The 26,604-nt window shown below is 43.8% G+C and overlaps 1 protein-coding gene and 1 pseudogene across 4 annotated transcripts in view; both read right to left on the reverse strand.

The window, feature by feature from the left end:
- The window catches only part of SNX6 (sorting nexin 6), a 63,347-nt gene extending 39,742 nt beyond the window's left edge, over window positions 1-23,605 (reverse strand). For 2 of the 3 annotated variants that reach the window (XM_002753827.7, XM_054239867.2), the window contains exons 1-4: window positions 23,568-23,605; window positions 23,373-23,420; window positions 3,092-3,196; window positions 1,889-1,999 (exon numbers count right to left, since the gene is read on the reverse strand). In XM_002753827.7, the coding sequence (XP_002753873.4) occupies window positions 1,889-1,999; window positions 3,092-3,196; window positions 23,373-23,420; window positions 23,568-23,573 (270 nt within the window). In that variant the 5' untranslated portion in view covers window positions 23,574-23,605. The remainder of the gene's footprint in view (window positions 1-1,888; window positions 2,000-3,091; window positions 3,197-23,372; window positions 23,421-23,567) is intronic. The other variant, XM_017977049.4, reaches the window with a different exon arrangement.
- LOC100397302 (V-type proton ATPase subunit G 1 pseudogene) lies at window positions 6,016-7,002 on the reverse strand (annotated as a pseudogene). Its single transcript, XR_013521144.1, has one exon. The product of XR_013521144.1 is annotated as a V-type proton ATPase subunit G 1 pseudogene (transcript).
- Window positions 23,606-26,604: the final 2,999 nt, after the last annotated feature.

Consider the following 26,604-nt stretch of genomic DNA (forward strand, 5'->3'; position numbering starts at 1 on the left):
CAGTCAGGGGGTAGGTAAGCAATTATCTTAAATAAAGATATAAGACCAAGAAGAGATATATCATTCAAGAAAAAGATACAAAAAAAAAATTATCTTAGGAGGAAAGGAGTATAAATAAGAACTGTTGGCTGGGCATGGTGGGGGCTCATGCCTGTAATCCCAGCACTTTGGGACGCCAAGGAATATCACTTGAGGCCAGCATAGGCAAAGAGTGAGACCCTTCTCTATAAAAAATTTTTGTAAATTAGCTGGGTGTAGACATCTGTAGTCTTAGCTATGGAGAAGGCTGAGGCAGGAGGATCACTTGAGCCTAGGAGTTGGAGGCTGCAGTGAGCTATGCTTAGCACTGCTATAATCCAGCCTGGGTGACAGAGCAAGACCTTGTCTCAAACAGGAAAAAAAAAAAAAAAAAGAGTGGCAGCCACAAGGATGGAGATGAAATCAGGTAATAATAATTAAAAAAAAAAAATCAAACAAAACTAAATTTTAGAAATCTGAATGTGGTTTCAGATTTCTAAACAGCTGAGACATGATAACCATCTATTCTCGATTATAACATCTGATACATATTTATTTTAATTTATTATTAAATTTTTTTTTTTTTTGGTAGAGACAGGGTTTCAACATGTGGCCCAGGCTGGTCTTGAGCTCCTGTGCTCAAGCAATCTGCCCGTATTGGCCTACCGAAGTGCTGGGATAAACAGGTGCAAGCCACCATGCCTGGCCACATCTGGTATATAATAAGATTAGGTAACCTGAGGCCGGGTGTGGTGGCACATGCCTATAATCCCAACACTCAGTGAGGCCAAGGTGGGTGGATCACCTGAAGTCAGGAGTCCAAGACCAGCCTGGTCAACATGGCGAAACCCCATCTCTAACCAAAAATTTAAAAATTAGCTAGGAGTGGAGGCATGTGCCTGTAATCCTAGTTGCTTAGGAGGCTGAGGCATGAAAATTGCTTGAAACTGGGAGGCGAATGTTGCAGTGAGCCAAGATCATACCACTGCACTCCAACCTGGGTGACAGAGGAAGATCTTTTTTTTTTTTGGAGACAGAGTCTCACTCTGTTGCCCAGGCTGCAGTAGCTGGGATTACAGGCACACACAACCACACCCAGCTAATTTCTGTATTTTTGGTAGAGACAAGGTTTCACCATGTTGGCCAGGCTGGTTTTGAACTCCTGGCCTCAAGATGATCCACTAGCCTCAGCCTCCCAAAGTGCTGGCATTATAGGCATGCCACCGCACCTGGCCTAGATAACCTCTTAAAGAGACTTCCAACTCTTAAGTATCTGTCCAACTACGGTTTTAAAACCAGTATGGTTTGTAACATCTCCTTAATCCCTAGGAAAAGCTCATTTCAATTTTAACAAACAGTTAAGAATTTAAGTTTAAATGAGGGAACATAACATACCCCCACATCCCCTAAGAAAACAATTCAGGATAAAAGGTGGTAACCAAAGATGTTTTGTAACCGGCAATTAAAAAAAATGTGACAGGCTGAGTGTGGTGACTCATGCCTGTAATCCCAGCACTTTGGGAGGCTGATGCAGGCAGATCACCTGAGGTCAGGAGTCCGAGACCAGCCTGGCCAACATGGTGAAATCCCGTGTCTACTAAATATCCAAAAAAAAGTTAGTAGGGCATGGTGGCGGGCGCCTGTAATCCCAGCTACTCAGGAGGCTGAGGCAGGAGAATCTCTTGAACCCAGGAGGCAGAGGTTGCAGTGAGCCGAGATCGTGCCATTGCACTCCAGCCTGGACGACACAAGTAAGACTGCGTCTCAAAAAAACTAACAGTTCACAAAACATGCTAAACAAGATTCCAAAACACAAACAAGTATCTAAAACCTCCTAGAAAATGGGATTAAATGGAGTCTCAATACTTACAATATAACCTGCATAGTCTTCATTTTCAACAAAGGAATCATGAAGCCAGATAAATTCCTCGTGTTGCCGAACAACGGAAAACTCGTTTTGTTTAAAATTTGGCAATGAACTCTGTAAAGATAGAGATTTTCTTGAATAAAAATCAAATTTACACTAAAAAGGTTTTTGAAACTGGGTCTTGCTCTGTCACTAGGCTGGAATGGAACAATTTCGGCTCACTGCAGCCTCAACCTCCCAGGCTCAAGCAGTCCTCCCACCTCCGCCTCCCGAGCAGCTGGGGCTACAGACACATTCCACCACACCTGGCTAATTTAATTTTTGTAAAGGTGAGGTCTAAGATGAACTCCTGGACTCAAGCGGTCATCCTGCCCTGGCCTCCCAAAGTACTGGGATTACAGGCATGAGCCACTGTGACTGGCCTTAAAAAGTTTTTAATAAATATTTTCTATCATTTAAAAAAAATTTTACCTTATTTCAAGACCATCAACGCCCTTTAAAGTATATCATAAAACCCTGAGATATCTAGACCAAATTTTCTTTGGACTGTTAAGAAAGTAGGCTGACAGACTCTTATACCGTACCGTTACCACTACAGTTACTTAAAAGTTATGTTAGGCTGAGCACAGTGGCTCATGCCTGTGATGCCAGCACTGTGGGAGACGAAGTGCATGAATCACCTGACGTCAGGAGTTCGAGACCACCCTGACCAATATGATGAAACCCCATCTCTACTAAAAATATAAAAATTAGCGGGGTGTAGTGGCTTGCACCTATAGTCACAGCTACTCAGGAGGCTGAAATAGGAGAAAGGCTTGAACCCAGGAAGCAGAGGTTGCAGTGAGCCAAGATTGTGCCACTGCACTCCAGCCTGGGCAACAGAGTGACACTCTGTCTCAAAAATAAATAAATAAAATAAAATAAATAATAATAATTTGTAAGGCAGTAATTTGACTAACAGAACAACAAAATTAAAAGTAACAAGAATGGTAAAAGCTACTAGTAAAAATCTGGAAAAAAATTACATTTGCTTTCTATCTAAGTTCTGATTCTCAGAATGCTAATCTAAAATGAAGTACATTTCCTATAACTATTTTTGTTAAAATAGTCTCTTTCCAATTACGTTTAAAACCCAAGTCCCAGTCAACATATCACATAGGTAGTTAACAAATGGCTAAAATAATGGAAGTACAACATCACGTTTACCTTTGTGTGAACAGTGAATTTTACTTTATCCCGCTCACTAAGAGCATCAGAAATGTCCACCTGCAGAGCAGCATCACTTTGAAGATCTACATTTATTGCTTTAAGCTAGGAAAAAAAAAAAACAGTATCTTAATGAAAATAATGTGCTTTTATATAATTTCATTTTTTTCTCTCAGATAGGACAATGCAAAAACAAAACAAAAATAACAAAAGATTATTAGGTCTAAAGAAGTACTCAAAACCATTTAACATACATTTTTGGAGCAGGTGCTCTGGGCAACGCGTTATCTTAATTCTACAGTATTCAATTCTAGAATTGTCATTCTATAGTATTCAACTATATTCTGCTTTATGTAACTCACTGAGCTAATCAGGATTCGTTATAGTTTAGTTATAGTTACTTATTTATTTATTTTTTTGAGATGGAATTTCGCTGTTGTTACCCAGACTGGAGTGCAAGGGCACGTTCTCGGCTCACTACAACCTCCACCTTCTGGATTCAGGCAATTCTCCTGCCTCAGCCTCCCGAGTAGCTGGGACTACAGGAGTGTACCACCATGCCCAGTTAATTTTTGTATTTTTAGTAGAGACGGGATTTCACCTTGTTGACCAGGATGGTCTCGATCTCTTGACCCCATGATCCACCCGCCTTGGCCTCCCAAAGTGCTGGGATTACAGGCGTGAACCACGCGCCCGGCCTACAGTTTAATGTAAAAAGGAAACTCTTTTCAGCCAGATGCGGTGGCTCAGGCCTGTAATCCCAGCACTTTAGGAAGCCAAGGCCAGGAGTTCAAGACCACCCCAGGGCAACCTAACAAGACCCTGTCTCTACAAAAATAAAAAATAAAAAATTAGCCAGATGTGGTGGTGTACACCTGTGGTCTCAGTACAAGGGAAGCTGAGGCAGGAGGCTTGCTTCAGCCTACGAGGTCAAGGCTACAGTGAACAGTGATCATGCCACTGCACTCCAGCCTGGATAACAGAACAAGACCTTGTCTCTCAAAAAAAAAAAAAAAGCAAACAACAACAACAAAAAACCTAAGGAAGTGGTCCATCTAAGTTCAAGAGTTCTAAAATTAAGGAACAAGTCTGCCTTGAAGCACAAGAAAATAATAAAAAGACTATCAAGCAACAATTTTAATTCTTACCTCTTTATATTCAGGAATATACATAGAAACTATCAAATATAATTAAATATATTAAAGTGCTAAGAAAGTAACTTCATAAGCTACATTTGAAGAAATGGATATGTTCCCTATTCAGTGCTTCTACTTTCTCATTTATAAGAAGACTCTTCTATTTATGATTTGTAAACTTCATCTGTTTTTCTTACTCTTTAAACAATATTTTAACTTGTTTCGGTAATTTTGCAGCTTAGGTAAAGAGTCAAAACACTAAAAGGTAAGTCTTAGCAAGCTGCAAAGACATGAAATACATTGTTTCAAAGATAGTACTCTAGGTGTAAAACCACCCCGTCTCTACTAAAAATACAAAAAATTAGCTGGGCATGGTGGCTCGTGCCTGTAATCCCAGCTACTCAGGAGGCTGAGGCTGGAGAACTGCCTGAACCCAGGAGGTGGAGGTTGCGGTGAGCCAAGATCGCGTCATTGCACTCCAGCCTGGGTAACAGGAGCGAAACTCTGTCTCAAAAAAAAAAAAATCTCACCTAGTGGGAGTGGAGCATTACACACTGGGGTTTGTTGGGGGGAAATAGGGGAGGGACAGTGGGGGTTGGGGAGATATAGCATGGGGAGAAATGCCAGATATAGGTGAAGGGGAGCAAGGCAGCAAATCACACTGCCACGTGTGTACCTATGCAATCTTGCATGTTCATCACATGTACCCCAAAACCTAAAATGTAATTAAAAAAAAAAAAAGAATCTCACCTAGTCATTAGTATCTCAAATTTTAATCACATTTTAAATGAAAAAAATGCTGAACGCAAAGCTGTTTAATCAATTATTTCAAACGTATGTTGGGGGGTGTGTGTGTGTGTGTGTGTGTGTGTGTGTGTGTGTAACATTTTACTTTGTTTTGGGGATGAGGTCTCACTCTCTTGCCCAAGTTGGGAGTGCAGTGGTGTGATCTCTGTTCACTACAACCTCTGCCTTCTGAGTTCAAGCGATTCTCCCACCTCAGATATAGGCACAGGCCCCCACACCCAGCTAATATTTGTATTTTTTGGTAGAGACAGGGTTTTGCCATGTTGGTCAGGCTGGTCTTGAACTCCTGACCTCAAGTGATCCACCAACCTTGGCATTCAAACTGTTTGACCTCAGGAACCTGAGATCAGCTTAGCTAACAAGGCAAAACCCCATCTCTACAAAAAATACAAAATTAGCTGGACATGGTGTTGCCCATCTGTAGACCCAGCTATTTGGGAGGCTGAGGTGGTGGGATGGCTTGAGCCCAAGAGGTGGAGGTTGCAGTGAGCTGAGATTGCACCACTGCACTCCAGCCTGGGCAACCAAGTCAAACCCTGTCTCCAAAAAAATTAAAAAGTAGGGCCAGACGAGGTGGCTCACGCCTATAATCCCAGCACTTTGGGAGGCCAAGGTAGGCAGATCATGAGGTCAGGAGATAAGACCATCCCGGCCAACATGGTAAAATACCATCTCTACTGAAAATACAAAAATTAGCTAGGCATGGTGGTGTGTGCCTGTAGTCCCAGGTACTTGGGGGGCTGAGGCAGGAGAACTGCTTGAACCTGGGAGGCGGAGGTTGCAATGAGCTGAGATCGCACCACTGTACTCCAGCCTGGTGACAGAGAGACTCCATCTCAAAAAAAAAAAAAAGAAAAGAGAGAGAACTCTGTTTATTTTTTTTAAATCACATTGAGGCTACTTTCTTTTTTTTCCCCTATTTCCTTTTTAAAATTTTTTTATTTTTATTTTTATTTTTTTTTGCAGGACAGAGAGTCTTCACTTTTAAATGATTATTGATACACCAAGTAATAACATGTAACAAGTTCTTGAATTCTATCATCTAGTAATTTTGGTTAAGAGAAACTAAAAGCAGCCCAATTACACTAGTATTCACTATTCTAACCATCAGCAAGAATGGACTACTTTAAGGCTGACTGCTGCTTCACACAGGTTATAAGTAACTATTTACTACTTTTTCATAGATAAAGCCCCTGACCTTCAAGAAAGTATTAGGGGAAAAAAATTATTTAATCCCTTCCTTTCTTCAAAGAATTGTTATGTGGTGTTTTTATAAAAACTAGATCTAAGAAAGAGAAAGTCAACACTGATATACATGTTGCTTGAGCCGAAAGGCATAGGAAAAAAGACAATATATGCCCATTAAATTCCTAAGAAAAATGAGGTAAAATGATGAAATTTTTAGGTAATCTAAGTCTGTACAAAAAAGCTAGATTTGCTATTCTCCAAAAAGTGGAAAGACCTACTACATAATATACAGAAATAATTTAATGCCATTTCATAAGAAGATAACTAGAGCTGTACTAAAGCTTCATATTCCATGAAGATCTAAAATGCCAATCCACAGAACAGGTGCTTCTCTCTTCTTTATCCATTTATGCGGTAGTTTTCATGGATTTCTGGCCGAATGTCACAGACAAAAGCCAAGAGATTATCCAAGACTTCATCCCTGTTCTACCGAAAGTAGGTCTGGAGGATGGTCATCTTCTCCTGGGTCTCCTTCTCCACTTCGGTGCTGCAAGTGCCATGGGATCCCAGTGCCGCAGCTTCCTTGGCCTTGAATTCTTTCTCCCTCTGCAGGCGGTACTGTTCAATTTCAGCCTGAGCTGCTGCTTTGGCCTGCTTCAGCCTCCGGTTCTTTCTTTTGCGGGCCTCAGACACCTTCTCGGCAGCCCACTTCTCGGCCGCCCGCTTCTCGGCCTGCAGCAGCTGCTGAATCCCCTGCGACTGACTGGCCATGGCGGCAGCGAGTCTGAGCAAATTTTTTTATTTTTAAATAGAGACAGGGTCTACCTATGTCACCCAAGCTGGTCCTGAACTCCTCAGCTCAAGCAATCCTTTCACCTCGGCCACCCAAAGTGCTGGGATTATATGCGTGAGCCACTGAGCCCAGCCAGTTTATTGTGATAGGCTGAATAATGGCTCCCAGGAAGTATCTATATCCAAATTCCAGGGAACAGTAAATGTTACCTTATATGTCAATAAAGGACTTTGCAGATGTCATTCAATTATGAATTTTGAGATGGAGATTTTGAGATTATCCCGGATTATCCAGGTGGGCCTTACATGCAATCACGTTTTTTTTTTTTCCCCCCTGAAATGAAGTCTCACTTTATCCCTTAGGCTGAAGTGCAGTGGCACGATCTCAGCTCACTACAACCTCGGCCTCCCAGATTCAAGTGATTCTCCTGCCTCAATCTCCCAATAGCTAGGACTACAGGGGTACACAACCATACTCAGGTAATTATTATCATTATTTTTGAGACAGACTTTTGCTCGTTGCCCAGGCTGGAATGCAAATGAGTGATCTCGGCTCACTGCGGCCTCCGCCTCCTGGGTTCGAGCAATTCTTCCTGCCTCAGCCTCCATAGTAGCTGGGATTACAGGGGTCTGCCAACACGCCCTGCTTATTTTTTTGTATTTTTAATAGAAATGAGGTTTCACTAGGTTGGCCAGGCTGGTCTCGAACTCCTGACCTCAGGCAATGCACCCACCTCAGCCTCCCAAAGTGCTGGGATTACAAACGTGAGCCACTGTGCCTGGCTTAATTTTTGCATTTTTAGTAGAGATGGGGTTTCATCATGTTGACCAGGCGGGTCTTGAACTCCTGACTTCAGGTGATCTACCCACCTCAGCCACCCAAAGTGTTGGGATTACAAGTGTGAGCCACCACGCCCGGTCAGCACAGTGGCGCAATCTTGGCTTACTGCAACCTCTGCCTCCCAGGTTCAAACAATTCTGTTGCCTCAGCCTCTCAAGTAGCTGGGAGTATAGGCGTGTGCCATCACGCCCCAGCTAGTTTTTATATTTTTGGTAGAGATGGGGTTTCATTGTATTAGCCAGGATGGTCTTGATCTTGCAATCCACCTGCCTCAGCCTCCCAAAGTGGTGGGATTACAGGCATGAGCCACTGCACCCAGCCTATTGTTTTTTTGATAGCACACTTGGCTTCTTAAATTTTAACTTTCATCTATATAAAATATCCTTGTACTATGCACATAACACTTTTATTTAGGTATTTACATACAATAAAATGCAGATTTTCAGTATATATTTGGAGAGTTTTAACAAATATATAGGCCACCTACCATACTCGCAGGCTTAAGTGATCCTCCTGCCTCAGCCTCCTAAGCAATTGGGACCACAGGTGTTCACCGCATCAGGCTAATTTATTTTTTAAGAGATGGGGTCTCCCTATGTTGGCCAGGCTGGTTTCGACCTCCTGTGCTTAAGTGATCCTCCCACTTCAGCCTCCCAAAGTGCTGGGATTATAGGCATAAGCCACTGCACCAGGCTAAATTCTCTCTTGTATACCTTATTAAAGCATGTTATCCATGAATATATTGCCTTAAGAGCTATTAACTCAATCTATCATTTGTCTTTTCCTTTTCCTTTTTTTTTTTTTTTTTTTTTTGAGACGGAGTTTTGCTCTTGTTACCCAGTCTGGAGTGCAATGGCGCGATCTCGGCTCACCGCAACCTCCGCCTCCTGGGTTCAGGTAATTCTCCTGCCTCAGCCTCCTGAGTAGCTGGGATAACAGGCATGCGCCACCGTGCCCAGCTAATTTTTTGTAATTTTTAGTAGAGACGGGGTTTCACCATGTTGACCAGGATGGTCTCGATCTGTTGACCTCGTGATCCACCCACCTCGGCCTCCCAACGTGCTGGGATTACAGGCTTGAGCCACTGCGCCCGGCCTGTTTTTTTCTTGAGACAGAGTCTCGCTGTGCTGCCCAGGTTGGAGTGCAATGGTGCAATCATGGCTCCTATAGCCTCATACTCCTGGGCTTAAGCAATCCTCCCTCCTCAGCCTCTGCAAGTGTTAGGATTAAAGGCGGGTGACCCACCTCACCTGGCCCAAGTCCTATGTTTAATAACCAAGATGTATAATGGAAAAGCCAGTCTCCAAAATAAAACCACCCGCACCATGAGCACAAAATTTAACTGAAAAGTTAATGTGCCATCATATTTCATCAGTTCTAGATGTATATTTCTTATACCTCAACATTATCTAGAACAGACATTTCTCTTCTTTTTTTCCTTTGAGACGAGTCTCACTCTGCTACAGGCTGCAGTGCAGTGGTGTGATCTCAGCTCACTGCAATCTCCTCCTCCTGCGTTCAAGCGATTCTCTTGTTAGTAGAGATGCAGTTTCATCATGTTGGCCAGGATAGTCTCGATATCCTGACTTCATGACCTGCCCACCCCAGCCTCCCAAAGTGCTAGGATTACAGGCATGAGCCGTCTTGCCGAGCCAGGAATGTCTTTGAATTGATGACAAATTACAATTTAATTTTAATTAACTAGCAACATTTTTTTTTTTTTTTTTTGAGAGGGAGTCTTGCTCGGTCCGTCAGGCTGGTGTGCAGTGGTGCGATCTCGGCTCACTGCAACCTCCACCTCCCAGGTTCAATCAATTCTCCTGCCTCAGCCTACCACGTAGCTGGGATTACAGGCACGCACCACCAGGCCCGGCTATTTTTTATATTTTTTGTAGAGATGGGGTTTGACCATGGTGGCCAGGATGGTCTCGAACTTCTGACCTCAGGTGATCTGCCCACCTCGGCCTCCCAAAATGCTGAGATTACAGGTGTGAGCCACCACGCTTGGTCCATTTTTCTTTTCTTAATGGTACATAAAAAAAGATAGTCTTTCGGGCCGGGCGCGGTGGCTCAAGCCTGTAATCCCAGCACTTTGGGAGGCCGAGGCGGGTGGATCACAAGGTCAAGAGATCGAGACCATCCTGGTCAACATGGTGAAACCCCGTCTCTACTAAAAATACAAAAAATTAGCTGGGCATGGTGGCACGTGCCTGTAATCCCAGCTACTCGGGAGGCTGAGGCAGGAGAATTGCCTGAACCTGGGAGGCGGAGATTGCGGTGAGCCGAGATCGCGCCATTGCACTCCAGCCTGGGTAACAAGAGTGAAACTCCGTCTCAAAAAAAAAAAAAAAAAAAAAAAAGATAGTCTTTCAATCAACTGCACCTCAGATTTAATGAAATATATTACAGATTTTTTAATTTTAGAGACAGAGTCTTGCACTGTTGCCCAAGCTGGAATGTGGTGGCACAATCATAGATCATTTTAACCTTGAACTCCTGGGCTCAAGTAATCATTCTGTCTCAGCCTTCCAAGTAGCTAGGACTACAGGCGCACACCACCATGCCCAGTTAATTTCTGAGATGGAATCTCACCATGCTGCACAGGCTGGTCTTGAGCTCATGGGTTTAAGTGATCCTCCCCACTACCGTGTTTGGACTCCCGAAGCACTGAGATTCCTGGTTTGAGATTCAGTGTTCATTACATAAAATGTACACAAATTATCCAGGTAGATTTTCTTCCCGGTTTAAAGAAAAGTCAATCATTTTAGAGGGTTTTATTAAGGACAAGGTCAAGCAAACAACTTGTGTTTCATAAAAATTTAACTGGCTGGGCACAGTGGCTCATGCCTATAATCCCAGCACTTTGGGAGGCTGAGGCAGGAGGTTCACAAGGTCAGGAATTCAAGACCAGCCTGGCCAAAATGGTGAAATCCCATCTCTACTAAAAATACAAAAAAAAAAAATTAGCTGGGCTTGGTGGTGGGCACCTGTAATCCCACCTACTCGGGAGGCTGAGGTAGGAGAATTGCTTGAACCCAGGAGGTGGAGGATGCAGTGGGCTGAGATCATACCACTGTCCTCCAGTCTGACAGAGTGAGACTCTGTCTCAGGAAAAGAAAAATAATAATCAATTTTCTGCAACTAGTGAGTTCAGTTTGAAGAAATTTCTAGTTAGGCTATATTCAATGGCTTAATTTTTTTCTGGGCCAATAAATATTGTACTGTCTTTTGTCAGAGGATGACTAGGTAAAACATTTGTGTTGCTGGTCAAGAGAAAGATTATGACAAAAAAAATATGGGTAAAGTAACATAAATGTAGTATCATTAGAGGAATAATTTAAAGACCCCGACCTGTTGTTCCATATATAATTACTTAGGAAAAGGCCAGGCACAGTAGCTCATGCCTGTAATCCCAGTACTTTGAGAGGCCAAGGTGGAAGGATCACTTGTGGCCAAGAGTTCAAGACCAGCATGGGCAACATAGTGAGATCTCATCTCCACAAATTTAAAAATTAGCTGGGTGTAGTGGTGCACACCTGTAGTCTCCCAGCTACTCAGGAGGCTGAGGCTACAGTGAGCTGTGATTATGCTACTGTACTCCAGCCTGGGTGACAAGGAGAAACCTGTCTCAAAAAAAGAAAAGACAAGACAGACAGACTTAGGAAGACATTCACTACTAGTTACTATACTGACTAGTGTACTATAAAGTATGCAGCACAGAACATCCCTAAAAGGTCAGTTGTTCATATTTTCCCAGAAAAGCAAATGTAGAGATGGACAAGTGGATGGGATGGGGCAAAGATGAAGGAAGAAAATGACTTACAATAGTCTCCCAACTGATGTCTTATTTCAGCCCTTGTCCCTCATAAATTCCCTAAATTTGCCCCTCATAAATGTATAGAGCCATCATTATGGTATCATTAAACTAGAAATTATTCCTCTGTAAGGAGCTTCCACTTGAAGAAAAGCTGAACATCTTACAGTGGCCTACCAGGCACTATAAAATCTCCATCTGATATCATCTGACTAATTTACCACTCCTCTAGCTCACTATAGTCCTGCAGTATGGCCTCCTTTTTTTTTTTTTTTTTTTTTTTTGTGAGACAGAGTCTCACTCTGTTCCCCAGGTTGGAGTGCAGTGGCACAGTATCGGCTCACTGCAACCTCTGCCTCCCGGGTTCAAGTACTTCTCCTGCCTCAGCCTCCCGAGTAGTTGGGATCACAGACATGAGTCACCACACCCAGCTAATTTTTGTATTTTTAGTAGAGACAGGGTTTCACCATGTTGGCCAGGCTGGTCTCAACCTCTTGACCTCAGGTGATCCATCCACCTCGGTCTCCTGAAGTACTGACGTTACAAGCATGAGCCACTGCGCCTGGCCCTCCTTGTTTTTGAACACACAAATATGCTGCTGTCTCAGGGAGTCTGCACCCACTGGTTCCCTCTGCCTGGAACACTCTGCCCCCAGATATCTTATCTGCACAGCTCACTTCCTTCAAGTTTTCAAGTCGTCCTCAGCAAGGCCTTTCCTAGCCATCCTACCTAAAAGTAAAGCTTGGCCGGGCACGGTGGCTCACGCCTATAATCCCAGCACTTTGGGAGGCCGAGACGGGTGGTCAAGAGATCAAGACAAGGTCAAGAGATCGAGACCAACCTGGTCAACACGGTGAAACCCCGTCTCTACTAAAAATACAAAAATTAGCTGGGCATGGTGGTGCATGCCTGTAGTCCCAGCTAGTCGTGAGGCTGAGGCAGGAGAATTGCTTGAACCCAGGAGGCGGAGGTTGCGGTGAGCCGAGATCGCGCCATTGCACTCCAGCCTGGGTAACAAGAGCGAAACTCCGTCTCAAAAAAAAAAAAAAGTAAAGCTTAAACCACCCTCTCTTCCTGGCCCAAAAATCCCTACTCCTCCCTCATTTTTCTTCCTAATGCTTATTCAAAACCTAATATACTTTACTTTTTTAAAATATCTCTTCATGACTATAATTCAGTTCCATGAAAACATAGATTTTTGTCTGGTTTGTTCATTGCTATACTTCCAATGATGGTTCTCAACAAATATTTGTGTACTGTAAAAGAGGGAAGAGGAAAAAAGAAAGGTGATAACCATAACTGGGCCACAAAACTATTTCCAGTTAATTATAGCACAATCAATGAAAAACCCCATGATAGAAGTAAATTTGATTGGCTGGGCACCATGGCTCATGCCTATAATCCCAGCACTTTGAGAGGCCGAGGCAGGCATGAGGTCAGGAGTTGAGACCAGTCTGGCCAACATAGTGAAACGCCATCTCTACTAGAAATACAAAAATTAGCTGGGTGTGGTGTCCGGTGCCTGCAATCCCAACTACTAGGGAGGCTGAGGCAGGAGAATCATTTGAACCTGGGAGGCAGAGGTTGCAGACAGCTGAGATCGTGCCATTGTACTCCAGCCTGAGTGACAGGGTAAGACTCCATCTCAAAAAGAAAAAAAGAAGTAAATTTGATTAAGCTCATTATTCAGGTCAAATTTCATACCTATTTAACTCCTAGTCCAGTTGTGACTTTGGAAGTCCTGTAATACATCATTTCCATCACTAATGTATGTCCTCCATACCCAGCAGTCAAATCAGTGGTTGATTATACACATATTTTCTAGAAATTGATATTTAATATCAGATTTCATCTCACACATACCAGAAACAATAAAAAATTACATTAATATCAGATTTCCTCTCACACATCATACCAGAAACAACAAAAAAAGTTTGACCTCATCAACACCTCCAGTGCTGTGACCTTTCCATTTATTTCCAGTCTGTCAACACTCTCTCTGCTTCACTCCTTTTCCAATCCACTCCACGATATGACACTCCAGTATCTTTCCTGATGGTCCCTTAAACTACCATTGCTCTTTTACCATACCTGGCTTACAAATTCCCATACTCAGGCCGGGCATGGTGGCTCACGCCTATAATCCCAGCACTTTGGAGGCCAAGGCAGGTGTATCACCTGAGGTAGGGTGTTCAAGACCAGCCTGACCAACATGGTGAAACCCTATCTTCAAAAAAAAAAAAAAAAAAAAAAATTCCCATACTCAGAATCTATTTATCTTTTATTTCACTTACTTACTTATTTATTTATTTTTGAGACCGAGTTTCGCTCTTGTTACCCAGGCTGGAGGGCAATGGTGCGATCTCGGCTCACCGCAATCTCTGCCTCCTGGGTTCAGGCAATTCTCCTGCCTCAGCCTCCTGAGTAGCTGGGATTACAGGCACGCGCCACCATGCCCAGCTAATTTTTTGTATTTTTAGTAGAGACGGGGTTTCACCATGTTGACCAGGATGGTCTTGATCTCTTGACCTCGTGATCCACCCGCCTTGGCATCCCAAAGTGCTGGGATTACAGGCGTGAGCCACTGCGCGCAGCCCAACACTATGTATTCTTAAAGCCTGCTGTTAAAATTTCTCACAAAACAATGTTTTCTTTTCTTTTCTTTTTTTGAGATGGAGATTCGTTCGTCGCCTAGGCTGGAGTGTAACAGCACGGTCTCACCTCTGTTTCCCAGGTTCAAGCAATTCTCCTGCCTCTGCCTCCCAAGCAGCTGGGATTACAGGCGCCAGCCACCATGCCAGGCTATTTTGGTATTTTTAGTAGAGATGGGGTTTCACCATATTGGCCACACTGGTCTTGAACTCCTGACCTCAGGTGATCTGCCCACCTCGGCCTCCCAAAGTGCTGGGATTACATGCATAAGCCACCGTGCCCAGCCAAAACAATATTTTGTTAGGGCAGTTAAGATTCTGTTCTACTCTAAATATCATAATAAAAATGTACAGCTGCTTAAAGATTTAAAAACACTGACATTAATTTTGCTTACTTGCTGCTTTATTTGATATGCTAGTTATTATTTTTGAATGTGCTGTCCCCTTTGTAAATCATATCAATATGTACTTCATGCTTTTTCTCTATCAACACTTTTTTTTTTTGAGATGGAGTCTCACACTGTCACCCAGGCTGGAGTGCAATGCTGTGATCTCGGCTCACTGTATCCTCGGCCTCCTGGGTTCAAGCGATTCTCCTGCCTCAGCCTCCCGAGTAGCTGGGATTATGGACACCTGCTACCACAGCCAGCTAATTTTTGTATTTTTAGTAGAGTTGGGTTCCACTAGTTGGCCAGACTGGCCTCAAACTCCTGACCTCATGATCTGCCTGCCTCAGCCTCCCAAAGCCACTGCATCCAGCCAAGACTCCCCTCCCCCATTTTTTTTTTTTTTCTGAGATGAAGTTTTGCTCTTGTTGCCCAGGCTGGAGTGCAATGGTGCAGTCTCAGCTCACCACAACCTCTGCCTCCCAGGGTCAAGCAATTCTCCTGCCTCAGCCTCCCGAGTAGCTGGGATTATAGGTACGCACCACCACACCTGGCTAATTTTGTATTTTTAGTAGAGATGGGGTTTCTCCATGCTGGTTAGGCTGATCTAGAACTCCTGACCTCAGATGATCCACAGTCCTGGGATTACAGGCGTGAGCCACCGAGCCTAGCCTAAGAGCCTAGCCTAAGACTCCCTTTCTTAAAGGTTCAACAAGATGATCTAAACTAAAAATGCAATGCCTAAAAGTTCTAATTATGGCAATCTATTTCTATCAGGACAAACACAATGTAAGGAAATTTGAACAGGCCAGATATTTCTGTTCCTGGAATGAGGAAACAGAAGGATAACTTTGTGCAGCAGTAATCAAATTTCAGCACTCAAACTCACTGGGCATTGGTTAAAAAAGCAGTTATCAGCTGGGTGTGGTGGTGCTCGCCTGTAATCCCAGCACTTTGGGAGGCGAGGCAGGTGGATCACAAGATCAAGACCATCCTGATCAACATGGTGAAACCCTGTCTCTACTAAAAATACAAAAATTAGCTGTGTGTGGTAGCATGCACCTGTAGTCCCAGCTACTCAGGAGGCTGAGGCAGAACTGCTTGAACCTGGGAGGGGGAGGCTGCAGTGAGCTGAGATCGTGCCTGTGCACTCTAGCCTGCCGACAGAGACTCCTTCTCAAAAAAAGAGAGAGAGGAAAAAAAAAAGCAGTTATCGGCTGGGTGTGGTGGCTCATGCCTGTACTCCCAGAACTTTGGGAGGCTGAAGCGGGCAGACCACTTGAGGTCAGGAGTTTGAGACCAGCCTGACCAATACGGTGAAACCCTGTCTCTACTAAATACAAAAATTAGCTGGGTGTAGTGGCATGCGCCTGTAGTCCCAGCTATCTGAGAGGCTGAGACAGGAGAAATGCTAGTACCCAGGAGGCAGAGGTTTCAGTGAGCCAAGACTGCGCCACTGCACTCCAGCCTGGGAGACAGAGTGAGACTCTGTCTTGAAAAAATAAAATAAAAATTAAAAAGCAGTTATCTGCCCTTATATAGAGGTGGAGCTGAAGACATCTAAGTGTGACTAACCATTTTCAATACTGTGTATTCCCCACCCTAAGAGATTCTGATTTAGTGAGGAGGTGAAAGCCAGAGACTTTCATTTTGATTTTCAAACACCCCAGGTAATTCCAATGCAATTACTTCAAGGCCACTTTGAGAAACAACATGCAGTGACTCTGATGTCAGAAATGTGGTTTAAAGTCCAGTTCTCCCACTCACTGCTGTGTGACCTCAGACTACTAACTTAAGTTTCTCTGCAGTTCGAATTTCTCATCAGAAAAACGGAGATACTGGCCGGGCGCGGTGGCTCAAGGACTGTAATCCCAACACTTTGGGAGGCCGAGGCGGGTGGATCACAAGGTTAAGAGATCAAGACCATCCTGGTCAACATGGTGAAACCCTGTCTCTACTAAAAATACAAAAAATGAGCTGGGCATGGTGGCACATGCCTGTAATCCCAGCTACTCAGGAGGCTGAGGCAGGAGAATTGCCTGAACCCAGGAGGCGGAGGTTGCCGAGATTGCGCCATTGCACTCCAGCCTGGGTAACGAGTGAAACTCCGTCTCAAAAAAAAAAAACGGGGCGGGGAGGGATACTAAAGGCTTTAGGGGACTGATGACAGAGAATATAATGAACCACTGTTTATGCAGTGCCCGCCTATAATTACATATTATGATTCACCCAGTTCCACCGGACAAAAATAAGAATTAGACAAGTGTACATATCCATCCTGAAGTCTAAAAGCATTCTAATTCATAACTTTTTTCCACTATCATATTAATATTTTCATCTACAGAATTCTATAAGAACATCTCAATCAGGCATGCTCTTTTATCTTCCAACTCCTTTAATTTTGTAATACATGAAAAAGTTTCTGGACAAATTATTTAAGTGCTTCCAGTTCCATGATCAAATCTTCCTAATGGCATAAAGCCATGAATATAAATATTCACCAAGAAATACTATTCACATCATCACCACACTCAAAAATTAACATTTTTACTGAACATTATAAGATCCTACAAGAAAGCAAATCCTGTTTGTGCTGGCAGATCACAAAAATAGGACACAGGCGGAACGATCCAAGATGGCCGATCGATAACAGCTCGGGATTGCAGCTCAGTCAAAGCGCACAGAACTAGAGGACGCCACACTTTCAGACAAATTCTGGTTGCTCACGGAGCAGAAGATCCCCAGTGGAGGAACCACACAGGTCGCCAGCGCGACTCTTGTGGCTGGCGCAGCGGTTTCGCCGGCACCTCAGCGCGGCAGCTCTGGGAGCAGAGTAAACAGGGCTGGCTCCCCTTCTGACCGAGGTTTGGAGGACCCACACGGGTCCCCAGCACGACTCCTGAGACCGGCGCAGCGGCTGTAATGGCACCTCAGCGCCGCAGCTCTCCGTGGAGAGTAAACGAGACTGGTTCCCCTTCTGACCGAGGTTTGGAGCCCAGGGAAGGCAGAGTCGCCCATTATGGCCACAAGAAGGAAGCCAGACAGGAGAATCCTGGGCAGAAAAGCACCATCAGTCTTAATGCCGCCGTTCTGGCCCTGGGAACTAACAACTTGGACGTCCAATCAAGAGACCTAATCTGAAAGTTGGTAATTTCAAAGAAGACAGGAGGATAAATTTACAATGATGGGAAGAAACCAGCGTAAAAAGGCTGAGAATACTCAAAATCAGAACGCCTCTCCCTCTAAAGATGAGCACAGTTCCACATCAACAATGGAACAAGGCTTGATGGAGAAGGAGCGCATCCCAATGACAGAATCACGCTTCAAGGAATGGATAATAAGAAACTTCTGTGAGTTAAAAGAACATGTTGTAGCCCAACGTAAAGAAACTAGGAACTTTGAAAAAAGGTTTGACAAAATCCTATTGAGAATAGACAACTTAAAGAGGAATATAAGTGAATTAATGGAACTGAAGAATACAATACAGGAACTCCGAGAAGTATGCACAGGTTTAAACACTCGAATTGTTCAAGCAGAAGAAAGGATAACAGAGGTCAAAGTCCAACTTAATGAAAGAAAACAAGAAGACAAAATTAGAGATAAAAGGATAAAAAGGAATGAGCAAAGTGTCCAAGAAATGTGGGACTATGTGAAAAGACCAAATTTACGTTAGATAGGTGTACCAGAATGTGACAGAGAGAATGAATCCAAGCTGGAAAATACCCTTCAGGATATTATTGAGGAAAATTTTCCTAAACTAGCAAAGCAGGTCAATATTCAACCCCAGGTAACAGAGAACACCACAAAGATATTCCTCAAGAAGAGCAACCCCAAGGCACATAATCGTTAGATTCACCAGGGTTGAAACGAAGGAGAGGATACTAAGGGCAGCCAGAGAGAAAGGTCAGATTACCCACAAAGGCAAGCCTATCAGACTTACAGCAGATCTCTCAGCAGAAACTCTACAAGCCAGAAGAGAGTGGGGGCCAATATTCAACATCCTCAAAGAACAGAACCTTCAGCCCAGAATTTCATATCCAGCCAAACTAAGCTTCACAACTGAAGGAAAAATAAAATCTTTTATGAACAAGCAAGTACTCAGAGATTTTATTACCACCAGGCCTGCTTTACAAGAGCTTCTGAAAGAGGCATTACACACAGAAAGAAACAACCAGTATTAGCCTTACTAAAAATATACCAAAAAGTAAAGAGCACCAACATAAAGAAGAATTTTCATCAACAAATGGATCAAATAGCCAGTTAACATCAAATGGCAGTAACCCTAAATTTAAATCGACTAAATCCCCCAATCAAAAGACACAGCCAAAACCCAACGGCATGTTACATCCAGACCTATTTCACATGCAAGGATACACAAAGACTCAAAACAAAGGAATGGAGAAAGATTTACCAACCAAATGGAGAGCAAAAACAAATAAATAAATAAAAAGCAGGAGTTGCAATTCTTGTATCTGATAAAATAGATTTTAAAGCAACAAAGATATAGTGGTAAAAGGATCAATACAACAACAAGAGCTAACGATCCTAACACCCAGATACATAGAGACTTAGATTCAATGACACAGAAAATTAATAAGGATATCAAGGACTCGGAACTCAGATCCGGAACAAGTAAACTTAATAAATATTTATAGAGCTCTCCACTTCAAACACATAAAATATACATTCTTGTCAATACCACATCACACCTACTCATAGGTTTAAATGAAACATTGATTGATTGGCCATTATTAATGCCCCCCTTTTTTTTTTTTTTTCCTCAGAAATTTTCGTTCACCCTCCCTCTCTCTCTTCCTCTTTCTTTCTCTCCTTTACTCATTTTTTTTTCTTTCCTTCTCTCAAAAAAAGAAATCAACTTGTAAACCTCTAGATCCAGGTCGGCAATGTCTCTCTCATTGCTTGAATTCATTCCTTCCTTCCCTTCCCTCCCTCCCTCCCTCCCCCTCTTCCTCCCTTCCTTCCTTCATCCCTTCCTTCCTCCCTCCCTTCCTCCTTCCCTCCCTAAAAAAAAAAAACCTGAAAAAAAAAAATACGTTACAAGAAAGGGATATTACACATCACTATATTTCACAAATACTGATGCAAAATTTTCTAACAATCTATTACAGATAAAATATAGTAATATACAAAAAATATTAATAGAATTTTAATAGGTTAATCCTAGGAATGCAAGCTTGGTTTGACATTTGAAAATCAATCAATGTGGCATACCATACCATAATAAGAGATTAAAAAAAAAAAACTACAGAATCAGCTCTGTGGACTCATAAAAAGCATTTGACAAAGTGCAACAACCATTTGTGATTTAAAACTTCTAGCAAATTATAAAGAGAAGGAACTTTCTTAATCTGATAAAGAGCATTTAGGAAACCTAAAATTAGCATCACAGTTAATGGTAAAAAAGTAAGTCCTTTTCCCCTCAGATTAGAGCAAATCAAGTATGTTTGCACCTCTATATATTTTACTGGGTGATTAAGTCAGCACAAGAAGAAAAAAACAAACAAACATAAAATTAACAAGAAAGAAGCCAAATTCTTTATTCACAGACAGCATGACTTTTTTTGATCCAAAATAATCTACAAAAAAAACATAACTAGCAAGATCATAGGAAACAAATTCAATATACAAAAATCCATTGTATTTCTATATACTAGCAACAAATATTTGGAAATTAAAATTTAAAAGTACTTTTTCAATAGCTTTAAAGATATGAAATACATAAGGGATACAAAATATATCCCTTATGTATTTCTCCTGCTGAGGCAGAAGAATTGCTTGAACCCAGGAGGCAGAGGTTGCAGTGAACCAGGATCGTGCCATTGCACTCCAGCCTGGGCGACAACAGCAAAACTCCATCTTAAAACAAAACTAACAAAAAAATCAAAAAACCCACAACATCAAAATTTTAAGTGCAAAACCTGTGCACTTAAAATCACAAGGGGGAAAAAAAATAGGACACAAAGTTATCTAAATTAAAAGGCCATATGCTTTATATTTAGAAAAATCAGTTTAATTGTGCTATAATCATTCCTCTCACACTAAGTAACTCTGCTAGTTTCCCCTATTTTAAAATCCAAAATGTAAGTTTTTTTTGTTTTAGAGACAGGGTCTCACTCTGTCACCCAGGCTCTCTCAAGCCATAGCTCACTGCTCTCAAGCTCTCAGCCTCCAAGTAGCTAGGACTACAGGTATATACCACCAAGCTTGCCTAAGTTTTAAAAACAAAAATTTGTTTTTTTTGTTTTTGTTTTTTTTTTGAAACAAAGTTTTGCTCTTGTTGCCCAGGCTGGAGTGCAACAGCACAATCTTGACTTACTGAAACCGCCACCTCCCGGGTTCAAGCAATTCTCCGGGCCTCAGCCTCCAGAGTAACTGGTATTATAGGCATGCGCCACCACACCCAGCTAATTTTTCTATTTTTAATAGAGATAGGGGTGTCACCATGTTGGTAAGGCTGGTCTCGAACTCAGGTGATCCACTTGCCTCAGACTCTCTAAGTGCTGGGATTATAGGCGTGAGCCACTGTGCTCGGCCTTAAAACTTTTTGGTAGAGATGGAGTGTTGCTACGTTGCCCAGGCTGATCTTGAATTCCTGCCCCAAACAATTCTCTTGCCTCCGCCTCCCAAAACGCTGGAATTACTGGTGTGAGCCACTGTGCCCGGCTGAAACTAATAATCTTGGAAAACAGCTAGTAATTCTATACGATGCTTTTGCTCTAATCTGAAATTCTAAATAACACTTTTGTTTACACTGAGAAATTAATTTATAAAAGTATGAAGCACCTTTTGCATCTTTCTTACTATTTAAAAGCTCAGCCCGGCACAGTGGCTCATGCCTATTATCCCAGCACTTCGAAAGGCAGAGAGACAGGAGGATCGCTTAGGCCCAGGACTTTGACACTGGCCTGGGCAACACGGTGAGACCCTGTACCTATAAAAACAAACAGGCCAGGCACGGTGGCTCACGCCTATAATGCCAGCACTCTGGGAGGCCGAGGCGGGTGGATCACAAGGTCAAGAGATCGAGACCATCCTGGTCAACAAGGTGAAACCCCATCTCTACTAAAAATACAACAAATTAGCTGGGCATGGTGGTGCATGCCTGTAGTCCCAGCTACTCGGGAGGCTGAGGCAGGAGAACTGCCTGAACCCAGGAGGCGCAGGTTGCGGTGAGCCGAGATCGCGCCACTGCACTCCAGCCTGGGTAACAAGAGCGAAACTCCGTCTCAGAAAACAAACAAACAAACAAAAAACCGAGCTAGGCATGGTGGCCCGTGCCAGTAGTCCCAGCTACTTAGGAGGCTGAGGTGGGAGGATCACTTCAGCCCAGGAGGTCAAGGCTGCAGTGAACTATATAATCATGCCACTGCACTCCAGCCTGGGCCACAGAAGGAGATGCTGTCTCATAAAACCAAATAAATAAATACAAGCTTTATAGAAGTCATCAGTTCATACTAACTACCGCATCTGTTATTACAAACAGCAACATCCCACAACATTTTATCACCTACCAAATAGGCACTCACAAATGCCTCTGTCACATTAAGACCGATAAGAAAAAGCAAAAGGAAAAACTGAAGTGCAGGCTGTTAAATATGAAGGAACCATGAAACCTTGCTGAATGGCAATTATCACATATCAATATTTTCCAAGTGCTCACTTGTACAAGGTACTATAAAGATCACCACCCTTCAGCCAAAGAAAAAGGAGTTGGGGAGTGGGGTGGGAGGGAGGAATCAGAGACCGGAAGGCTCTTTCTGAAGTAGAATGCAACTAACCTCAGGAGGACACCAAGGGTAGAATGGAGGTTACCAAGGGTTTGGCGGGGTGTGGGGGTGGGGGGGAGGCGTAGATGTCGGTCAAATGGTACATATTTGAAATCTGCTTAGATCTCAAATATTCTCACAAAAAAACTGGTAACCAGGTGAGGTGATGGACATGTTAGATTGACTGTGGTACTCATTTCACAATGTATTCTTGTATTAAAATATGTATGCCTTAAATATTATTATTTACTAATATACCTCAAAGAAGCTAAGGCGGAATAAAACACCAAGGGAATCCTGCCAAAACAGGATTTCTTGGATATTAGAAAAAGTAAAGATACCATTGGGTACCCACACTGCATCATCTAGTAGGGCACTGGACAAGAGTTGATTCGGCTACTGTAAAAATCCTTGCAAAATGGTAATGTGGACTAAACCTGTACTATATTTGAGAGAGAGAGAAGGGTGGGCAGGAGCAAGTTCGAGATGTCCACATTGGGAGAAAATTTAGGGTGCCGCCGGGAAGGTCCGAGAACCGGCTTTCACGGCCCCAAAGTGGGAAGGGAGGAAGGGGGCCTTCTAGCTCCCGCCTCCACTTCCACTTCGCCACCTGCACCCCGCCCCGGGTGGGGGCGGAGGTCCACCGAAGGGCCCTAGCCGTGGCGGAGGACAAGAAAGCGGCCGCGGGTCCCCGGGAATCCGAACGAGCGGCCCTCAGGGAGGAAGGGCTACAGGAGGGTGGGGCGCGGTGCAGCCAGGAAATCGAAAGGAGGACTACCGGGAGACAGCGACGCGCGCCTGGGGACTCCTCCCGTACCACACCCGGAGACCTAGGCTAGGGAGGGAGGATCCCGGGAGCGACAGGAAGGCAGAACTTACTCCGCGGTCCTCTTCCGAGAGGAAGTCGGGGCCGTCGTCCAGGCCTTCCTGCGGGGTTGGCGGACCCGGCGCGCCGGGGAAAAGGATGAGGTGGGGGAGACACAAAGGGAGACATTAGTGCCAGGCTGGCGCTGTCCCCGCGCCCGCCCCGCCGCCCCCAACGCGCGCCCAGGGCTCGGCGCCGCGAACACCCACCATCATGGCTGCTCCGAGGAGAGGGCCGGCGCAGGCGCGCGTCCCCCAGCTGCCGGAGGGCGCTGGCGATCGCGAGTGGGGCGGGGCGAGGGGAGGTGAAGGGGCGGGGCCTAGGGCTGTCCCGCCCCCTCCCCGGAGCAGAAGGCTGGAGTCTGTGAGCGAGGAAGGATAACAGGGCCCTCCGCCCAAGATCTAAGCACTGAAGTCTGGGAGAGCCTGAGGACCCAGACTTCAGGTCTGGGAGCACGTCATACCTGGCGTGCTCCGACCAGGGAAGGGCTGAAAGCCACCTAGGGAGCTCTCCAGTTCCCCTGCCCCGAGGGCTCCAGAGAAAAAACGTCCTGCTGAAGCCACAATACATCATATAGTCTTTATATTATGCCACAAGATAATTAATCACAATTAATATCATTTTGCCTTTGGAAGTTGCTGGAAACAGGACCTTCCACGCAGTCAGTAATCAGGAATGATAATCAAGCTTTTACTGCTGGCGAGATAATAACTACCTCAGAGTTTGGGGCACTAATGGTTGCGAACTATAAAAATGAGTTGTTCTCATTACAAGAATATTCCTTTCCTTTGTTCGAAGACATTTCCCCATACCTACTCTAACTGTCCAGCTGGTTAGCGTCGCACCGGATCCACAGGCATTTCAACTAACAGGAAAAAAATCGTTCTTAATCCTAGAATCCAGGTTTGGGGGTTGTTTAAAAAAAATCATTCCTCTCTCTCTCACACACACACCCCACGTTCCTGAGCTTGCATTCAGTTAAGGCACGGCATCTTCAGATATTCAGACCAGAAGCCCTTAACCCATTCCTTAACCTATTGAAATCCGTACTCTAGGGGCCGGTCGCTGTGGCTCACGCCTGTAATCCCAGCACTTTGGGAGGCCAAGGCGGGCAGATCACCTGAGGTCGGGAGTTCAAGACCAGTCTGGCCAACATGGGGAAACCCTGTCTCTACTAAAAATACAAAAATTAGCTAGGCGTGGTGGTGTGGGCCTGTAATCACAGCTACTCGGGAGACTGAGGCACGAGAATCGCTTCAACCCAGGAAGCGGAAGTTGCAGTGAGCCGAGATTGCACTACTGTACTCCAGAGCAAGACTGTCTCAAAAAAACAAAAAGAAAAGAAGAAAGAAATCCTTACTTTATCATCTTGTTTCTATAATTATCTTCCTTACCTCTTGAATTAGTCCAATTTTCCCAGTTCTCACAGCAATTACCATCAACATCTCGTCTAGACCTTTGCAATACTCTCCTGACTCTGCTAGTTTTCATCACTCTCTCCTATTTTACACACTGCTGCCAGTTTTCCTCCTAAAACACAGATATAGATGATTGTGCTATTACCCTGCTCAGTAATTTTTACAAGCCTTCATTACACAGCGATTCAATTCCTCAGCCTACTATTCCAAGCCTTCTACATTTGAATCCCTCTCTGTTAGGGAGGAGTTGTGCTGTCTCAGAAAACCCCCTCCCCACAGGCTGACCCCATCCCACTCTGATTGCTCTGCAGCTGCACTCCTAAACCTCTACCTAGGGGCCACACCAAGGCTGCCAGACAAGCGGCAATTAAGCAAAGCCTGATTACAGCCATCCGGGCAGCTCAAGGGAGGACAGGGAAAACATATGTTGGTTATCCATAGTCGTAAATTCCTGTTTGACACATATCTGTAAAAAATCCTGGTTTCGGTCCTAAAGACTGCTGCCACAAAAGTCACAGGATGATGTATTGTAGGTCTGTTGCAAGTTAATGAACTATCTCTCTGTCTGTCACCTGAAACCCCCTTATGTACCCATCACCCCATATAAACCTCTCATTTTGTAAGCTCAGAGCTGCTGCCTCCTCTGAGCAGCCCGACAGGTTAATAAACTTTCTTGCCTGACTTTGTGTCTATTCTCCTTTCTCTCGGCTACCCTTACACTCTCTACTCTGCCAGGACCTCCATCCTATTTTATTGAAGTGAAGCTCTCAAAACAATATTAAACTTAACTGATAATTTGGCCAGGCACAGTGACTCACACCTGTAATCCCAGCACTTTAGGAGGCCAAGGTGGGCAGATCACCTGAAGTCAGTAGTTCAAGACCAGCCTAGCCAACATGGTGAAACCCCATCTCTACTAAAAATACAAAAATTAGCCGGATGAGGTGGTGTGTGCCTGTAACCCCAGCTACTCGGGAAGCCAAGGCTGGAGAATTGCTTGAACCCAGGAGGCAAAGGTTGCAGTGAGCCAAGATCATGCCACCGCACTTTAGCCTGGATGACAGAGTGAGATTCTGCCTCAAAAAGAAAATAATAATAAATAAAAATTTTTAAAAACCGCTTAATTGATATTTTCATAAGACCTTCTTGTAGCTTTCATTTTCTATATAAGGAGAACTGAGGTATAGAAAGGTTAAGTTATTGCTCCAACAAAGGTTACGCTCCAAAATGCGGGGGAGAAGAACTTTATTTTTTGTCTTTTGTTTCTTGTTTCCCAGTGCATTGCGATGACTACTAAAGTAGTCTTTTTCACTGTGAGTCATGAGGCATCATGTGGTGTCATGTAGTGCGATGAAGTGTCAGGAGGAATGTTCCAGGAATTCATTACTGATTAAAAGTGCCACTATTTTCTATTGGTTTGTTTTTGGATTAAAGGTAATGTCGGTAAAGCTCTTCTGAGGTGGAGAGAAAGGAGTGGAGCTACAACAAATGAGAGGGATTTGCATACAACTGATAGGAAGGTCAAGTGCATCCTTGTGGACAAAGGTTGAGAACTGCCACAGAGAACCACCTCAAATGCTTCCTGTCATTAATCAAAAGTTTTAAATTTCAACATTTAAATAAAGTCCAGCTCAAGCGTGGTGGCTCACACCTGTAATCCCAGCACTTTAGGAGGCTTAGGTGGGAGGATTGCTTGAGCCTAGGTGTTGAAGACCAGCCTGGGCAACATGGTGAAACCCCATCTCTACAAAAAATACAAAAACTAGACAGGCATGATAGCACACACCTATGGTTCCTGCTACTTGGGAGCCTGAGGTGAGAGGATAAC

The sequence above is a fragment of the Callithrix jacchus genome, chromosome 8 (genome assembly GCF_049354715.1).
Source record: "Callithrix jacchus isolate 240 chromosome 8, calJac240_pri, whole genome shotgun sequence".
In the NCBI taxonomy this organism is placed as follows: domain Eukaryota; kingdom Metazoa; phylum Chordata; class Mammalia; order Primates; family Cebidae; genus Callithrix; species Callithrix jacchus.